Source organism: Leucopleurus acutus, assembly GCF_964270905.1.
Source record: "Leucopleurus acutus genome assembly, chromosome: 1".
Lineage (NCBI taxonomy): Eukaryota > Metazoa > Chordata > Mammalia > Artiodactyla > Delphinidae > Leucopleurus > Leucopleurus acutus.
Genome location: NC_139142.1, coordinates 76768190 through 76783015, shown reverse-complemented (window position 1 = coordinate 76783015; position 14826 = coordinate 76768190). Strand labels below are relative to the sequence as shown.

General features: G+C 44.5%; 1 protein-coding gene across 3 annotated transcripts in view; it reads left to right on the top strand.

Moving 5' to 3' along the window:
- RYR3 (ryanodine receptor 3) overlaps positions 1-14826 on the top strand; it is a 557501-nt gene that overhangs the window by 291854 nt on the left and 250821 nt on the right. For all 3 annotated transcript variants that reach the window (XM_082842048.1, XM_082842046.1, XM_082842047.1), the window contains exons 13-17: positions 3103-3271; positions 4623-4758; positions 6881-6976; positions 8453-8571; positions 14166-14299. In XM_082842048.1, the coding sequence (XP_082698174.1) occupies positions 3103-3271; positions 4623-4758; positions 6881-6976; positions 8453-8571; positions 14166-14299 (654 nt within the window). The remainder of the gene's footprint in view (positions 1-3102; positions 3272-4622; positions 4759-6880; positions 6977-8452; positions 8572-14165; positions 14300-14826) is intronic.

The window sequence follows — 14826 nt, the reverse complement described above, 5'->3', positions numbered from 1 at the left end:
CCTTAATGTAGCTTTATAGTAAGTATTAAAATCAGGTAGAGTGAGTCCTCCTACAATTTTGTACTTTTTCTCAAAATTATTTTGTCTCTTCTAGGTCCTTTGCATTCCCATATAAATTTTAGGGTGAATTTGTCAATTTCTGTAAGAAAGTCTGCTAGGATTTTGATAGATGTTGCATTGGATCTATAGATCAGTTTCAGGAAATTTTTATCTTAATAATGAATCTTTCAATCCATAAACGTAGAATGTCTGTCCATTTATTTATTCTTCTTGGATTCCTTTCAGCAAGATATTACAGTTTTCAGTGTATAAATCTTTCCCTTCTCTTGTAAAATTTATTCCTAAGTATTTATTTTTGACGCAACTACAAATGGAAGTGATTTCTTAATTTCATTTCAGATCGTCCACTGCTGGTGTCTATAAATACTGGTATAGAGATTAATCATGTATCCTATGACTTAAATGAAATTTTTTATTCTACCGGGGATAATTTTTGGTGTGGATTCTTTAGAATTTTCTACATACAGGATCATGTCATCTGGGAATAAAAAGGGTTTTTTTTCCTTTCCAATAAGAATGGCCTTTATTTCTATTTTATTTTATTTTGCATGATTGCACTGGATGGAACATCCACTGCAATGTGGAATAAAGCAGAGAGAACAGACATCCTTGTCTTGTTCCTGAACTAGTGGGAAAACATTTGGTCTTTGACCATTAAGTATGATGTTAACTACAGGGTTTTTGTAGATGCCCTTTATCAGGTTGAGGACGTTCTCTTCTACTCCTAGTTTGCTAAGAGCTTTTTATCTTGAATGAGTGTTAGATTTTGTCAGGTTCTTTTTGTCTATTGAGATAATGATGTGGTTTCATCCTTTATTTATATAGCTTATTACATTACCTGCTTGAAGATGTAATTGAAGTCTATTATTGTTGAATTGTCTGTTTCTCCCTCAATTCTGTCAATTTTTGCTTCACATATTTTGGTCTCTGTTGTTGGGTGCTTTATGTTTATAATGGGTATATCTTCCCCAAAATTGACTCTTATAATTATAAAACGTCTCCCTTTTTTTCCCTTCAGTTTTCCCCAAGTGTTTCTTTTCTTTGAAATTGTAGTTGGTTTACAATATTATATTAGTTTCAGGTGTACAGCATAGTGATTCAGTATTTTTGCAGATTACACTTCATTATAAGTTATCACAAGATAATGGCTATATTTCCCTGTGCTATACAATATATCCTTCTTGCTTAGGTATTTTATACATAATAGTTTGTCTGTTAATCCCATACCCCTATTTTGTTCCTCCCCACTTCCCTCTCCCCTTGGTTAACCACAAGTTTGTTTTCTGTATCTGTGAGTCTGTTTTGCATATACATTCATTTGTATTATCTTTTAGATTCCATATATAAGTGATATCATACAATATTTGTCTTTCTGTCTCTGACTTGTTTCACTCAGCATATTCTCAAGGTCCATCCACATTGGTGTAAATGGCAGAAGTTCATTCTTTTTTATGCCTGAGTCCCTGGGCTTTCCAACCCTCTGTGTAGCAATGCGCTGCCCCATCAAGCTACAGAAACGCCTACAAACCTCTTGTTTCATCCTCATTTCTTATCAGATGAAGAAACAAACACACTTTTCTCTAAACTGGCATGAGTATCTCTAGTAAATGCAAAATATTTCAAAAGAAAAAAAAAAAAGAGAGGGAGAGAGAAAAACAAACTCTGCAACTAGACCAGAAATATTGAGGAAAATGAATTCATTCTTCACTGAATCTAGAATTGGGGAGTCATTTCTGATTGGGTTTTTGTTCCCAAACCTTCACCTCATATCCACATGGGATTCTCTTCCTCACCGTCTCTGTGTCCAATAATGTCCCGGAGAGTCATTAATAACCACTTCCTGAGCACCTGCCATGGGCCAGAGGACACACTGCAGAGAAATACCTCCTGCCTGTAATTCACTCTTCTCTCATCATGTGCACTTGGCATTTTTATACAAAAATGGAATTATCATTACCTCATAACCTGAGTGTTTTCAGGGCTTGTTCGTAAGCCTTTGCTTTAGGCCTAGATCACGATCTTTTCTTAGCATGTGTCCAGACTGATATATAAGCGAATCTGCTGTAAATGAAAGGACAGCTCATTAGAAATCGACCACCAAGGAAAAACCCTGATGTTATTTACACATGGAATCAGTTCCCATTCCGCTGGGGCCACAGATGCAGTTCCACGGGGGCTGGGTCCATTTCCCCCTTCCTCTTCTTAGCCTTGGCCTCTGAAAGGCTCACTGGTGTCCCCCTCTCAAGGAGATGGGAAAATGAAGGGTCATTTTGTCATCTGTGGAGGTTTGTGGTCTCTCTGTGTTGAAAGGATTTAATTATAAGATTTGTTTGGAAAATTATGACAGAGGGAGTCAGATGGACACACATACAGGATGGGAGGAACACAGCAGAGCAAGTGAGGGAGATGATGGGGATGTTGAGACAGAGAGGAAGGATGTTGAGAGATGGGACGCTAGGGGAGAGGCAGATAAACAGAGGAAGGGCACACAGAGGAAGGAGAGAGAGACAGATACAGAGAGCAAGGGAGACATCAACAAATGGGGTGGGGAAGCACACACACAGAACACATGGGGTGCCTGCACACACACAAATATGAAGAGAAAAACACACGCAGAGGTATCACAAAGATGCATGGAGAGAGACAGAAGACAAAGATGTAGATGGGGGAAGAGACCTACTGATGAAGCCCCTTCCAGCCAATGCTTAACCTGTTCCTAGAACGTGTGATAGTCTAAAAGAGCTATGGGTTAATACGTTTATTATTTATAAACGTGTTTCCACTTAAAAAGGAAAAATGATGGCAGACAGCCAAGGGTCATTTCCCTTGATTTATGAAATGGCTTTAACATTGAATCAGAAGTCCTCTCCCTTTGCTCTGTTTGTTGGCAAACTACAATTTGTGGTCATCTGTACAGCGACTAGCCCAGGCAGCAGTCCGTGTGCCCAGAGTGGGGCGGGGAGGAACCAGAACCTAGTGGACACTTGTCAGAGCCCTGCTGGGGACCCACTGCCTGAGCCGCGTCCATATTTGTGGTTTTAGTGGAAACAGCCGCACAGCAGCCCCTGTCACCCTGCCGATAGAAGAGGTCCTGCAGACCTTACACGACTTGATTGCCTACTTCCAGCCCCCGGAGGAGGAGATGCAGCATGAGGACAGGCAGAACAAGCTCCGCTCACTCAAAAACAGACAGAATCTTTTCAAGGAAGAGGTAAGTCCAAAACGTTAGAAATTGAGATTCTCTTTGTGTCCAGAGCTAAAGTACCCCCAATGACTACAATTTAGCTTTGTCTCCATGCATGCACGTGTTTAAGAAAGAGACAGAGAACAAGAGAGAGAGAGAGAAAGCTGGAAAGAAAAGGATTCCCTGGAAGCCGCCCTTCCCTGTAGGCACCCCTGAGCACACTAGCAGTGAACATTGTCGTGCTTGTATGTTGGCACGTTCAAACCAGATTAATTTACAGCCTCAGTGTCACCTGTGTATCCAAAATTCATCTTCCATAAATCTCAGCTATGAGCGTATGGCATTGGCTGTGATCACCACATTTTGGAAGGTGTCAGAATTACCCTGGAAACTTGTTGGAAAAATACAGATGCCGAGGTTCCACCACATCAGAAATGCCTGAGGAGCTGGTTTGAGAGATACAGATGCTGCTACGTCTCAAGTCGAACTTGAGCCTCTAAGTCACTTGGGATGGGGCCCGGATATAGGGGAAATACTAACTTGGGGCTCTAGGGACCCTGGCCCTGGTTCTGGCTCCATCCCTGGCTGTGCGTGTCCTTAGACAAGTCACATGCCTTTTCTGAACTTGGACGTGATGATTTGGCACTAATTTGAAGGCCATGGTCATATTCCTGCAGCCCCCCATTCCTGGGGACAGGGCTCGTCCCTTGGGCGTTTCCCAAGTTGATGGCATGGGAAGTAGACCCCGTCGCTACCCAGCTTTCTGATGTGAGCAGACTTTGGCTGGGGGAACATTCTGTGTGTCTTATAGGTCTGCTGAAAGTACACTTAACACCTCCCTCCTGCTCTTTAAGAACAGCTGGGCACCGATATTTTTACTGGGTGGCATAGTATTGTAAATTAGCTGAGAAGTAGTTTAAAGTCCTCTTTTAGTCTTATTGTCTGTAAATTCCACCTCTTTTCAAGGGGATGGGGAGATGTCTTGTGCATCTAAGAGAAAAATAGGTCCTATATCCAGGGCTGTTTCTGGGTGAGTCAGAATCATTTCACACCTGACACAGGGCAGGCTTCTGTGAGACTCATTCATGCTCCCCCTTCCTCAGTATGTCCTTGGATTGAGTTAAACATGTGGGGAGCAAACCCGTCAGAGGAGACTGCTGCTACTCCCCAAATGGAGGCTATTTAGGTCTCTGAGGCATAAAAATGCATGTTTTGTTTTGGGGAGGAAAAAACAACATCCAAACTGGCACCATGAAGGTCTTTTTGCATATTAGCATCATCCGCTTTAAAAGGTGAACGATATTGGAGAGGAACGAACAAAAGGGATCCCATGATCTTAATCAAGTATTTTTTCTTTTTGCCCGACTCACCTTCACAGGGAATGTTGGCCCTTGTGTTAAACTGCATTGATCGCTTAAATATCTACAATAGCATAGCACACTTCACAGGGATTGCCAGGGAGGAGAGTGGGATGGCCTGGAAGGAAATTCTGAACCTCCTCTACAAATTGCTGGGTAAGTACATACCCAGAGCCCTCTCCCTCTCCCTCTCCCAAGGGTGGTCTGTAGGTATTTCCATGGGACGAGCTAAGGCTGTCATCCAGGCTCATTCTTTGGAAGGTTTTGTTAAATCATTTGATTCTAAGCCAGCCATTCATTCTGTTAACTGGTAGCATATCGTACCTTCCAAACGGACAGCAAGATGCCAGCAAGTAGAAGCAAATAGTGATCAGTTTTGCCAAAACTACCTGTGAAACCCTTAACAGTCACACTCCCCGAACCTCAATTCTTCATCTTTAAAATGAGGGAGCAAGACGAAAATACGTTTCAGGTACCCTCCAGTTCTAGATCTTTGACACCTGCAGTTTGAGGATGTTTACCCTCGACTGTGTGCCCTTTCACTGTCCACCTGTTGAGCCGTCATGATTCCCGCTGCTTTGGCCTGTTCCTTATTTCATTTTGGTGGAAAGAAAAAGGCAAAGAGTAGGGATGTTCCAGCATCCAGCCTTTCTTTTCACAATTGTGAGTGTATGGTGACCTTCCGGTGCCTGCTGTAACTGATGCCATCACATGGGCCCAGGCTGCCAGGCTGCAGGAGGAAGACAGCATCAGCCTCTGCAAGAAGGTGGCCACCAGTAATGGCTCAGCCATGGTAACATGGCAGTATTTTAGTACTTCGCTGTGATGTAAATGCCCCATTGAGAGGAAGTCCATGGAAAGCTGAGCGGGCCAGATGGGAGGCCAGAGAAGTCAGGTTAGACTCATTCTCCATGTCAAGGGTCAGGCAGATTCGATTGCCGCTTTATTTAGTGACCTCATAAAGTCTCTTCCAACTCTAACATTTTGTAGTGATGTGGCTTGAACTCAGTAGTAATTATTACAATAATAGCTAACATTTGTTGAGTTCTGTATGCCAGGCAGTAGAATATCTCTTTTTGATCCACAGAGCAACACTGTGAGGTGTAGGTACCAATTTATTGATGAAGAAACAGATGCTCAGAAATGCTCATAACTTATCTAAGGTCACACATGTTGTAAGTGATGGAACTGTTTTGAGCCCAGACAGCCTGACCCCAGAGCCTCGAGGTTAATCCCTTGCTAGGGCCAACCCGAAAAGTGGGGTAGGAGCTCAGACTGAATTCTGCCCTCCAGTGACCGTGGAGGTACAAAGCAGAGGTCCTGAGGAAGACATTTCCTTATCCAAGTACCTTACAAACATCTGTCAAACCCGCAGTCTTTGAAAGCCAACAGCATGCAGAACAGGCTACTTGGGGGCCAGTCAACTTACATGGACTTATTCCAGAGTTGCATCTACAGTACAGGCCTATGGAGGGAAGTTTACTTGGTCTAGATAGGTGGAAATCTAATGACAGCATATTCTCTCTCTCCCTTTACAGTATCACCTACCAGTGGTCCTCAGATAATGAACAAGCACCAGAATCAGCTGGAGGGCTGGTTAAAACACAGATGTTGGGCCCCATCCCCAGAGTTTCTGGTTCAGTAGATCTGGGATAAGGCCAGAGAAATTGTGTTTTTAACAAGTTCTCAGGTGATACTGACATTCCTCTCCAGGGATACACTTTGGGAACCACTGTCATGTACTGATGTGTTTTAGATATTTTAGAGTTTCGTGTTTTGTTATGACTTGCCTATTAGTTTAACCAGCCTTTTCAGTTGTGTTCATTTGCATGCCTTCCTTTAGCACTGAAGAATAGCAGGTCTCTAGCTCGATTTAAGAAAACATCAGAGGAAATTGAATTCTTAAGCCAGTAACCAAGCAGATATTATTTTCTTGCTTATCACTATCTGAAGTAATTTTATTAATTTGTGTGTATATTGTCTCTCTCTCCTGTTTCACGAAGGCAGGGAATCGGTTGTCGCATTCCCACTGCTTTATTCCCAGCAAGTAGACAGATGCCTGGTACACAGTAGAATCTCTGAAAATATTTGAGTGAATGGTAGATTTTTTACTCTCCAAAATGTAGAAACAGGACTGTATCAAAGGGCTTGGGAGGGAAAGAGTGTTACTCTATTCTTTTTAGTTGCTAAGCAGGTGGAGTATTGAACAGCACCCCAGGTTCTCAGGCCCATCACTGTGCCCTTTAACCTGCATGATCAAATGTGTTCTTGTTCACAGCTGCTCTCATTCGTGGAAACAGAAACAATTGCACTCAATTCTCCAATAACCTTGATTGGCTAATCAGCAAATTGGACAGACTAGAATCTTCCTCAGGTAAGATGTGATAGGAAACATAACTGGAGAAGGTGGGGTTTTTCAATTTCTGTTAAAAAAAAAGAAAACAAAGTTGAATCTCTGAACAATTCTTTTTTCCTCTGGATTGCAAGCAATCCTCAATAATTACTTCAACGAAAAGAAATATGAAGTCCTAAATTTTCCTGGCACTCTTATAACGTTATTGAACAACTTTAACCCATGCTTCAAATATCTTTCCTTTTCTGCTTCATTTTTCACTTTTTGCCTTCATCTCCACCCTCTGGGTTCTTGACTCGCCCTCTCGCCACCCCAGGGTGCTGGTCCTCTTCTAAATGCTACTTGGACTGTTATTCTCTGGGTTTCTAAACCCTGTCTGGACGTAGTGCTCTCAACTCTTTGGTTAGAAGCAGGTCTGAAGGATGACCAAGAACTTAGAGGAAATGATAACCTCATACCCCCTGAATCACCCTTAACATCCTATCTAGAGCCCTTCGTGGTGACTCCCCAGAGAATTTGAGTAAAGAAGGGTGGTCATCGTTGATAAGTGACCATGCCCTGAGGCTCTGCAGTTTGCTTCCTCAGAGATGAGAGAACGTGAAAGGTGTGCGCCCCCATCTGGGAAGCTAAAAGGTTTTTAATGCTCTTTTCATCGTCTAGAGATGGCAGGAGCTTGGACAGGCCAAGGCAAGGCTTCTCCAGGACCATCCACCTACATATGTCTTCTTCCAAAGCCTCTGTTTTCTTCAGTGCCTCCACCCATGGGCCAGGCTATATTTTAGGGTAATTTATGAAAACCTTGAAAGAAACAGAATCAAGAGGAATCTTCTCAATAGAACCAATAAAGATATTGGCCAACTACTTCCCATGCATTTCCACTCCGGTGTTAACCCTGTAGGTGCTAGACTGCAAGGGCACCTGTTAGTTTTTCTTCAACCTTCACTTAATACAGAAAACCATCCAGTGGGCCCAGGAAAGGGCACAAAGCCAAATAGCCTTTATTTGTGAGCTTATAGTTTACTGACATACCAGTGCATCTAAAATAAAATTCTGGGATGATTCCTAGAAAAATTCTTATTCAAGGAACACTCAGACTATTTTCTAAATTACTTGAATGGCCTTTAGAATTTATAGTAACCTAAGTATCCCATTTTCTATCTGTTTTTAAATTAAGTATTGTTTGGTTTGATCAAATTAAGAATTCTCTTTTAAAGCTGCTTCTCTACACAGAAGGATCCTGGCTTTGTCCAGGAAGAGGGAGATGGGGTTAGTGATGAATAAACTCACTTCTGAATTACAGACTGGTTGACCTCAGGGGCTCCTGAAGTGAGCCATCCGAGGTGGCTGCATTTTTCTTCTGGCTGGAAGTATTTAATAGATTCAAAGAAATGATGATACTCTGTTCACTCAGGATGGTCCTTTCACCCTCAGGTTTCTAATTATAGTCAGCTCTGCAAGTTAGTTAATGTCCAAATGGTTTTTGTGGTATTCGCGTAGGTATCTTGGAAGTTTTGCACTGCATCCTGATTGAAAGCCCAGAAGCCTTAAACCTGATAGCAGAAGGCCACATCAAGTCAATCATCTCCCTGTTGGATAAGCACGGGCGAAATCACAAGGTGGGTATAGAAAGAACGGTGATTAACTTTACCTGGCTTTTCCCTTTCTGCCGCTTAATAAGTGTTCTGTGTTACTGAGAGGATGTTGACTACTCTCTTTCTTGGCTTTGATTTAAAATAATAATAATGATACTACTTTTGGAAACTGAGGTCCTGAAGGACCCTTCCTCCCTAGGAGCACACTCCGAGCCAGTCACGCTGGGTCTTGGGTGGTCCCCTCAGTTTCCACCAGCTTCCCAAGCCTGGCTCATCATTACCCCTTAACCCACAGCTGGCTGTGTGTGGGGTGCTCAACCCCATACAAGGCCAGCTGCAGGATTCGCGCCCACCCTCGGCTCCAAGAGCTTTAGTAGTGAAACAGCTAATACCAAGCTTTGTAAAGAAGCTGTGCAGAAATCCGATCTAGAATAATGGAGAAAGTCTTGGCAACATGGCATGTTCTTAAATGAAATCAGATTTGCCATGAGTCAAACCAGGTGAAGTAAGTGGATCTGCGTGACCAAGCCGGAGGGGGCGAGCTGTGGGGCTCTCCCTCTGATACAAAACAGGTGTGTGACCTTGCGCCCCAGTCATTTCAGCCGTAAAACGGAGCCATCGCCAGCTCACTTATGAAGGTGGAATGCTATATCAAGTATTTCTGAGGTCTCTTAAAGTTCTAACATCTCCATTGTTATGACATTATATCTCTAAGCCACAATGATCTCGGGAAAGTCTATTAAAATATGTCTTATCCTGACCCTTCGACATCTGCCCCATATATGGGGGTTGCTGTGATGACTTGTTAGCGAGCAGGCAGGTACTCCGAGGCTGAGGGGGTGCATTTCAAGAGCAGATGGCATAATTGGATGTGAGGGATGGCCGCTGGGCTCATGTGGAGGGGAGAGAACCCAGCGTGGTCACTGGCCCTCTCTGCTCGCCATCAGATGGGGGCGCTGCACGTCGGAGACGTGTCTCAGGCGGTCCAGGAGAACAAGCCTCCGTAGCCCTGCTTGGATGACATGCATCGTCCTTAGGAAACAACAAAAAAGGGCTGTGGTCCTTAGCGTCTGTGAAATTGCCTGGCAGAGAACAAAAAGAAATATCTGGGGGCTGTCATTGCTTTCCCAAACGTGGTAAATCAAAAGCAGGCACGAGGCCCCTGCTTCAGCCCAGCTTCGCTACGTTCCAACATGTTCCTTCCTGTCTGCAAAGTGTAATGAGGGTAATTGATGAGCACCCGAGTCACCTGTGGCCTGGGCCACGAGCTATGGGCACATGTCAAGAGGAGCCCTTGGACAGGAAAGCTGCCCTCGTTTCGTTGCTCCCAGGGCTGCTTTACGACCAGAACACACTTAGTAAATAACCAGCTTTGCGATGGCTTCTTTCAGCTTTTCCAGAAACCATCAAAACTGTATCTGTCTTCAAAACTTAGTTCAAAAAAAAAAAAAAAACTTAGTTCAGATGCCACCCCCTCCATGAAGCTTTTTCTGAATCCCAGTTGGATATGGTCTCCTCTCCTCAATCCTTGTACAACTGTGCACACTGTTACATGGTGTTTTCACTCTGCCTTTCCTTATATTACATGTATACTTCTCTCAGAGATTCAGTTCCTTTACAGCAGGGACCTTGTAAACCCCATAGTGCCCAGCTCGTACGTTATACACGACAGGCATTTAATCCATGTTTGTTGAAGGTGTAATGAATGAATTAGAGGAATGGATGCGTAGAGCCAGAATCTGTCTCATCTTGAATGATTGGCTGGTAGCTCATATATACGTACAAGTCTCATCTCATCCCACAGATGGCTATTAGTAGTAAGAAACACACTTACTATGTTGGTAGCACCAATGTTATTGGGTAAAAAGAACAATTACTGAAAATTATAACAGTTACCCTCTAATTTTTCCATGGAGTAAGCATGTAACAATAAAAGCAAAATATGCCCTTTTCACTTGTCCCCCCACAACCTACCTTACTCCAAACCTGCTCAGTGTTATCACAGATGAATATGTTTTATTATCTTCTTTGTTTCACAAGGATTTGGAGCCACCTGTGAGAAACATACATGGTAAGGTAGTAATATCATTGGTCCTGAGAAAGTATAAATCAGACCTGAAAAGTTAACCTGGGGTGGGGATTTGGGGCAGGAGGGGGCGGTGCAGAAGAGAGCACAGGGAAGCAAACCATTAACTCCCACAGACCTGCTACAGTAGCTCCATAAAATCACCTCCGAGTTCCCAGGCAGCCAATGTAGACGCGTTCCCAACCACCCGGTTCGCGCATCCACAGCGAGAACAGAATCTGTTCCTCACGGGCAGCAAAGCACTCATTTCTCAAATATACAACTTGACCAAAAATTCACAGAATTAAGTACATTTTGCATTTTTAAAAATTGTTTTTATAGATAAGTCTGAGGACAAAACTGCAACAGCCAAATGTTATGTCCATGGATGTACAATACCTAGTTCTTACCTTTAAAGCAGAATTCCCCCAGGAGCCTGTGTCTGGGGTAGTGACTAATGGAGATTAAAAGCACAAGAGAGGATCTTAGATGAAATGTGGTGTCTTTGATGAAAATGATTACAACTAAGTAGCAAATGAATGCACAAAGTGGGCCAGGGGAATTCTCAAGTTGGGCCAGTGTACAGATTAGAGAAGCCTAATGCCTAAGACAGACAACCCCAAATTCTCACAGTGAAGTCATTGTCTGAGGCCGGCCAGTGGGAGGGCTCCGTGCTGTGTGGTCGTTCAGAAACACAGGCTCCTTCTGTGTAGCGGCCCCACTGTCCCCCAGGACAGGACTTCACAGACTGTCATGTGCTTATGAATCTCTTGGGAATCGTGATAAAATGAAGGCTCTGATCTGGTAAGTCCGGGGGGTAGGTCTGAGCATCTGTACTTCTGGCAAGCTCCTAGGTGAGGCCAGCGCTGCTGGATCCCAATAAGGAGACCCTTGGGATTTGTAATCCTTCCTTGGATCTCCACACCCAGCTGGAAAGAGAGAGGGAGGGTAGGGGCTAGGCCTGAAAGCAGTGTACATCACATCCACCACTTTCCACTGGGCAGAACTCAGTCACATGACCCCACAGAACTGCAAGGGAGGCTGGGAAATGTAGCCCCTCTGCTCAGGACAAGAAGGCAGAGTCTGGTGACCACTGGGCAGTACCTGCCACAGCCAGCCACTCATCCCAGAGGTCACTGGGATGCTCCCTCTCTGTCAGAGAATACAGATGACCCCTAGCACTGTGTGCATGTCCCCCACGTGGACTGGCCCATCTATACTCCCTTCACTTTTTAAAAAATTTTATTGGAGTATAGTTGATTAACAATGTTGTGTTAGTTTCAGGTGTACAGAAAGTGATTCAGTTACATGTATACGCATATTCATTCTTTTTCAGTTTCTTTTCCCATATAGGTTATTACAGTATATTGGGTGGAGTTCCCTGTGCTGTGCAGTAGGTCCTTGTTGGTTATCTATTTTTTATATAGTAGTGTGTGGGTGTTAATCCCAAGCTCCTAATTTATCCCCTTCTCCGCGTTTCCCCTTTGGTAACCATAAATTTGTGTTTGAAATCTGTGAGTCTGTTTCTGTCTTGTAAATAAGTTCATTTATATCATTTTTTAAAAATCAGTTTTCACATACGAGTCATATCATATGATATTTGTCTTTCTCTGTCTGGCGTACTTCACTTAGTATGTCATCTCTGTGTCCATCCATGTTGCTGCAAATGACATTATTTCATTCTTTTTTATGGCTGAGTAATATTCCATTGTATATATGTATCACATCTTCTTATCCATCCCTCTGTCGATGGACATTTAGGTTGCTTCCATGTCCTGGCTATTGTAAACAACACTGCAGTGGACATTGGGGTGCATGTACCTTTTTGAATTATGGTTTTCTGCAGGTATATGCCCAGGAGTGGAATTGCCGGCACCCTTCACTTTTAAAAGAACCCATTTAAACTTTTTCAGAGAAGGGAGTTTGCCCCTATTTCCCATTTTACCCAAAGAAATGCCTTCTAAAACAAAGCCTGAACGATGTCAGCACATTTATGGCATCATTTATTTGTAGGCAACATACTACTCCCTTAGTCTGTGTGCTCTTCACCGAGGCTTTTTTCCTCTCACTGTTCCTATTGTATGTGGATTAAGCTCTGCTTTTCTTCCGGCTGTGACAGCAAGGCTCCTACAGCTGTCCCTCCAAGGCAAAAACAGATGAAAATGTGTGATAGGCTGGATGATAAGTATTTAATTTCCTGGCCATCTATGGCTCTTTTCTTAGAGTGGAAAATTATCCTCTGGATTTCCAGTGCCACAGTCAATATGTTTCACGGTGTGGTAATGGTGAGAATCCTCCGTAAAACTGCCTTTGGGGTTCTTTTCTGCTTGTCCCGTAATTGTACTTTGTATTTATCTGGAATGAAATTGACATGCAGGGAGTCAGGTAGAAAATTAGTTTGTGAGAATTACGGATACAAATGCCATCAACAACCTAAAGCCATCCAACCCCACCAAGCATTGAGTCTTCGGTGGTCACTTTGTGAGACTGAACTGCGGCTGCCCCCTCCCTGTCAGCCCAGCCTGCCACAGTCCTGGCCGTTATTTAGCCACTGTTGTTTGCACAGTCCTCCCCGTAGCGGGGAGAGGGAGGAGAGTGCCTGGCCCAGCAGCTTGCTCTGCCGCAATAGGAACACAAAATCTGTATGAATGAGGACGCAGCACAAGGAGGCGGGGCAGACAGGCCAGCACGTGGCGGAAGCGGCCAGAGGCTGTTCCCACTTCCCAGGTGGCTGGAGAACGATGTGGATTAGGGACAGCGCGCGACGACGGGTCTGGTAGATTCAGGGGCCGCCTGGTTTGCTTGCTCTTGTGGTTTGCTCTCACTCTAAGGGGGAGAAACGGTAGGTGAAATGTTTCTGAATCGGGATTTCTAGGAATATAAGGGTATCTTAGTGAACTTTGATAATATCACAGCAAGAGACCCAAGACTCGGAATCTGCCCTGCTCCCCTGTCTACCCCACCCACGTGAGTCCCAAGCCTGCTCTGAGCAAGGGACCGTAGCCAAATGGGAATCGCAGTGTGTTTCAGGAAGCACGGTATGAATGCCTACTGATCTTCTGCAGAGGGCCCCCAGGGCCAGGCAGGAGCACAAGTGTCAGCTTGAGGCCCACGGAGGGCCTTCTAGCACCTACCCTGAGAGGAAGTTGTGCCTAGGTTTTGTGCCCTAGATGACTCACCTCTCCCTAGTCCTGGCCCTGGCTGGGATATTAACGTAGCCAGGCTGTCTTCAGAGCTCAGACTCTTACCCACTTTAACAGAACAGTGACCACAGGTGCCATGCCTAGTTTGGAGGGATGGGGCACAAGACTAGGGCAGAGCAGTTAGAAAGAAGCCCAGCCTCATTTTCCCGAGGGGCAGCAGGCTCCCGGGCATCCCTCACTCATGCCTGGTGAGACAGGTGCAGCTTTCTTGACTCTAAACAGGTCCTCGCACCTGTCACCTGGCCCCCACCCTCAGGAGACCTGCTTCCTTCACGTGCTGTGGCCATCAGGTCCTGCCTGCTGTGCCCTCCCAGGGGTCCTAAGGTCTGGCGGCGTGTGTCCTGCTGCAGGTTCTGGACGTGCTGTGTTCCCTCTGTCTCTGCAATGGGGTCGCAGTGAGAGCCAACCAGAATCTGATCTGTGACAACTTGCTGCCCCAGAGAAACCTGCTCCTGCAGACGCGGCTCATTAACGATGTGACGAGGTAAGGCCACCACCGTCATTCCAAATGCCCATCTTGTCCCCAGAAAGGAAAGGAAGAGGGCTGATCTCAACTCCAAAGCCACCTGCCCATCATTTCTGTGCTGATGCAGCCGCGTAAGACGAGACCAGGCAAATGTGTACTTTTTCAGGGCCTTGTACTCCAATCCCTTCAGCTGAGTTTCTCAAACTTCTCCTGTAAAGCAGCCAGAGGTAGAGTAAATATACCATCTGAGAGCTAAAGAATTTGGCCTTGAGAGAGGGGTCTACCATGTTTTATATTAAACATTAATGCATCTCTTATACCTTCCTCCTAACGTATTTACTTTTATTTTGCTGTACCAACACTTTTTTCTAAAAATCTTTTAATAGAGTGGATGTCCCATGTTGAGACCATGATTTCTTGTGTCCTCTGGCACATGGCCGTTTACCCCAGGGCCATCTGTGAAGGCCAGGATGAAGTTCACGGGCCCATGCAGAACCCTGGCCTACTGGTCCATACATGCGGCCACATGGGAGTCATGAACTCAC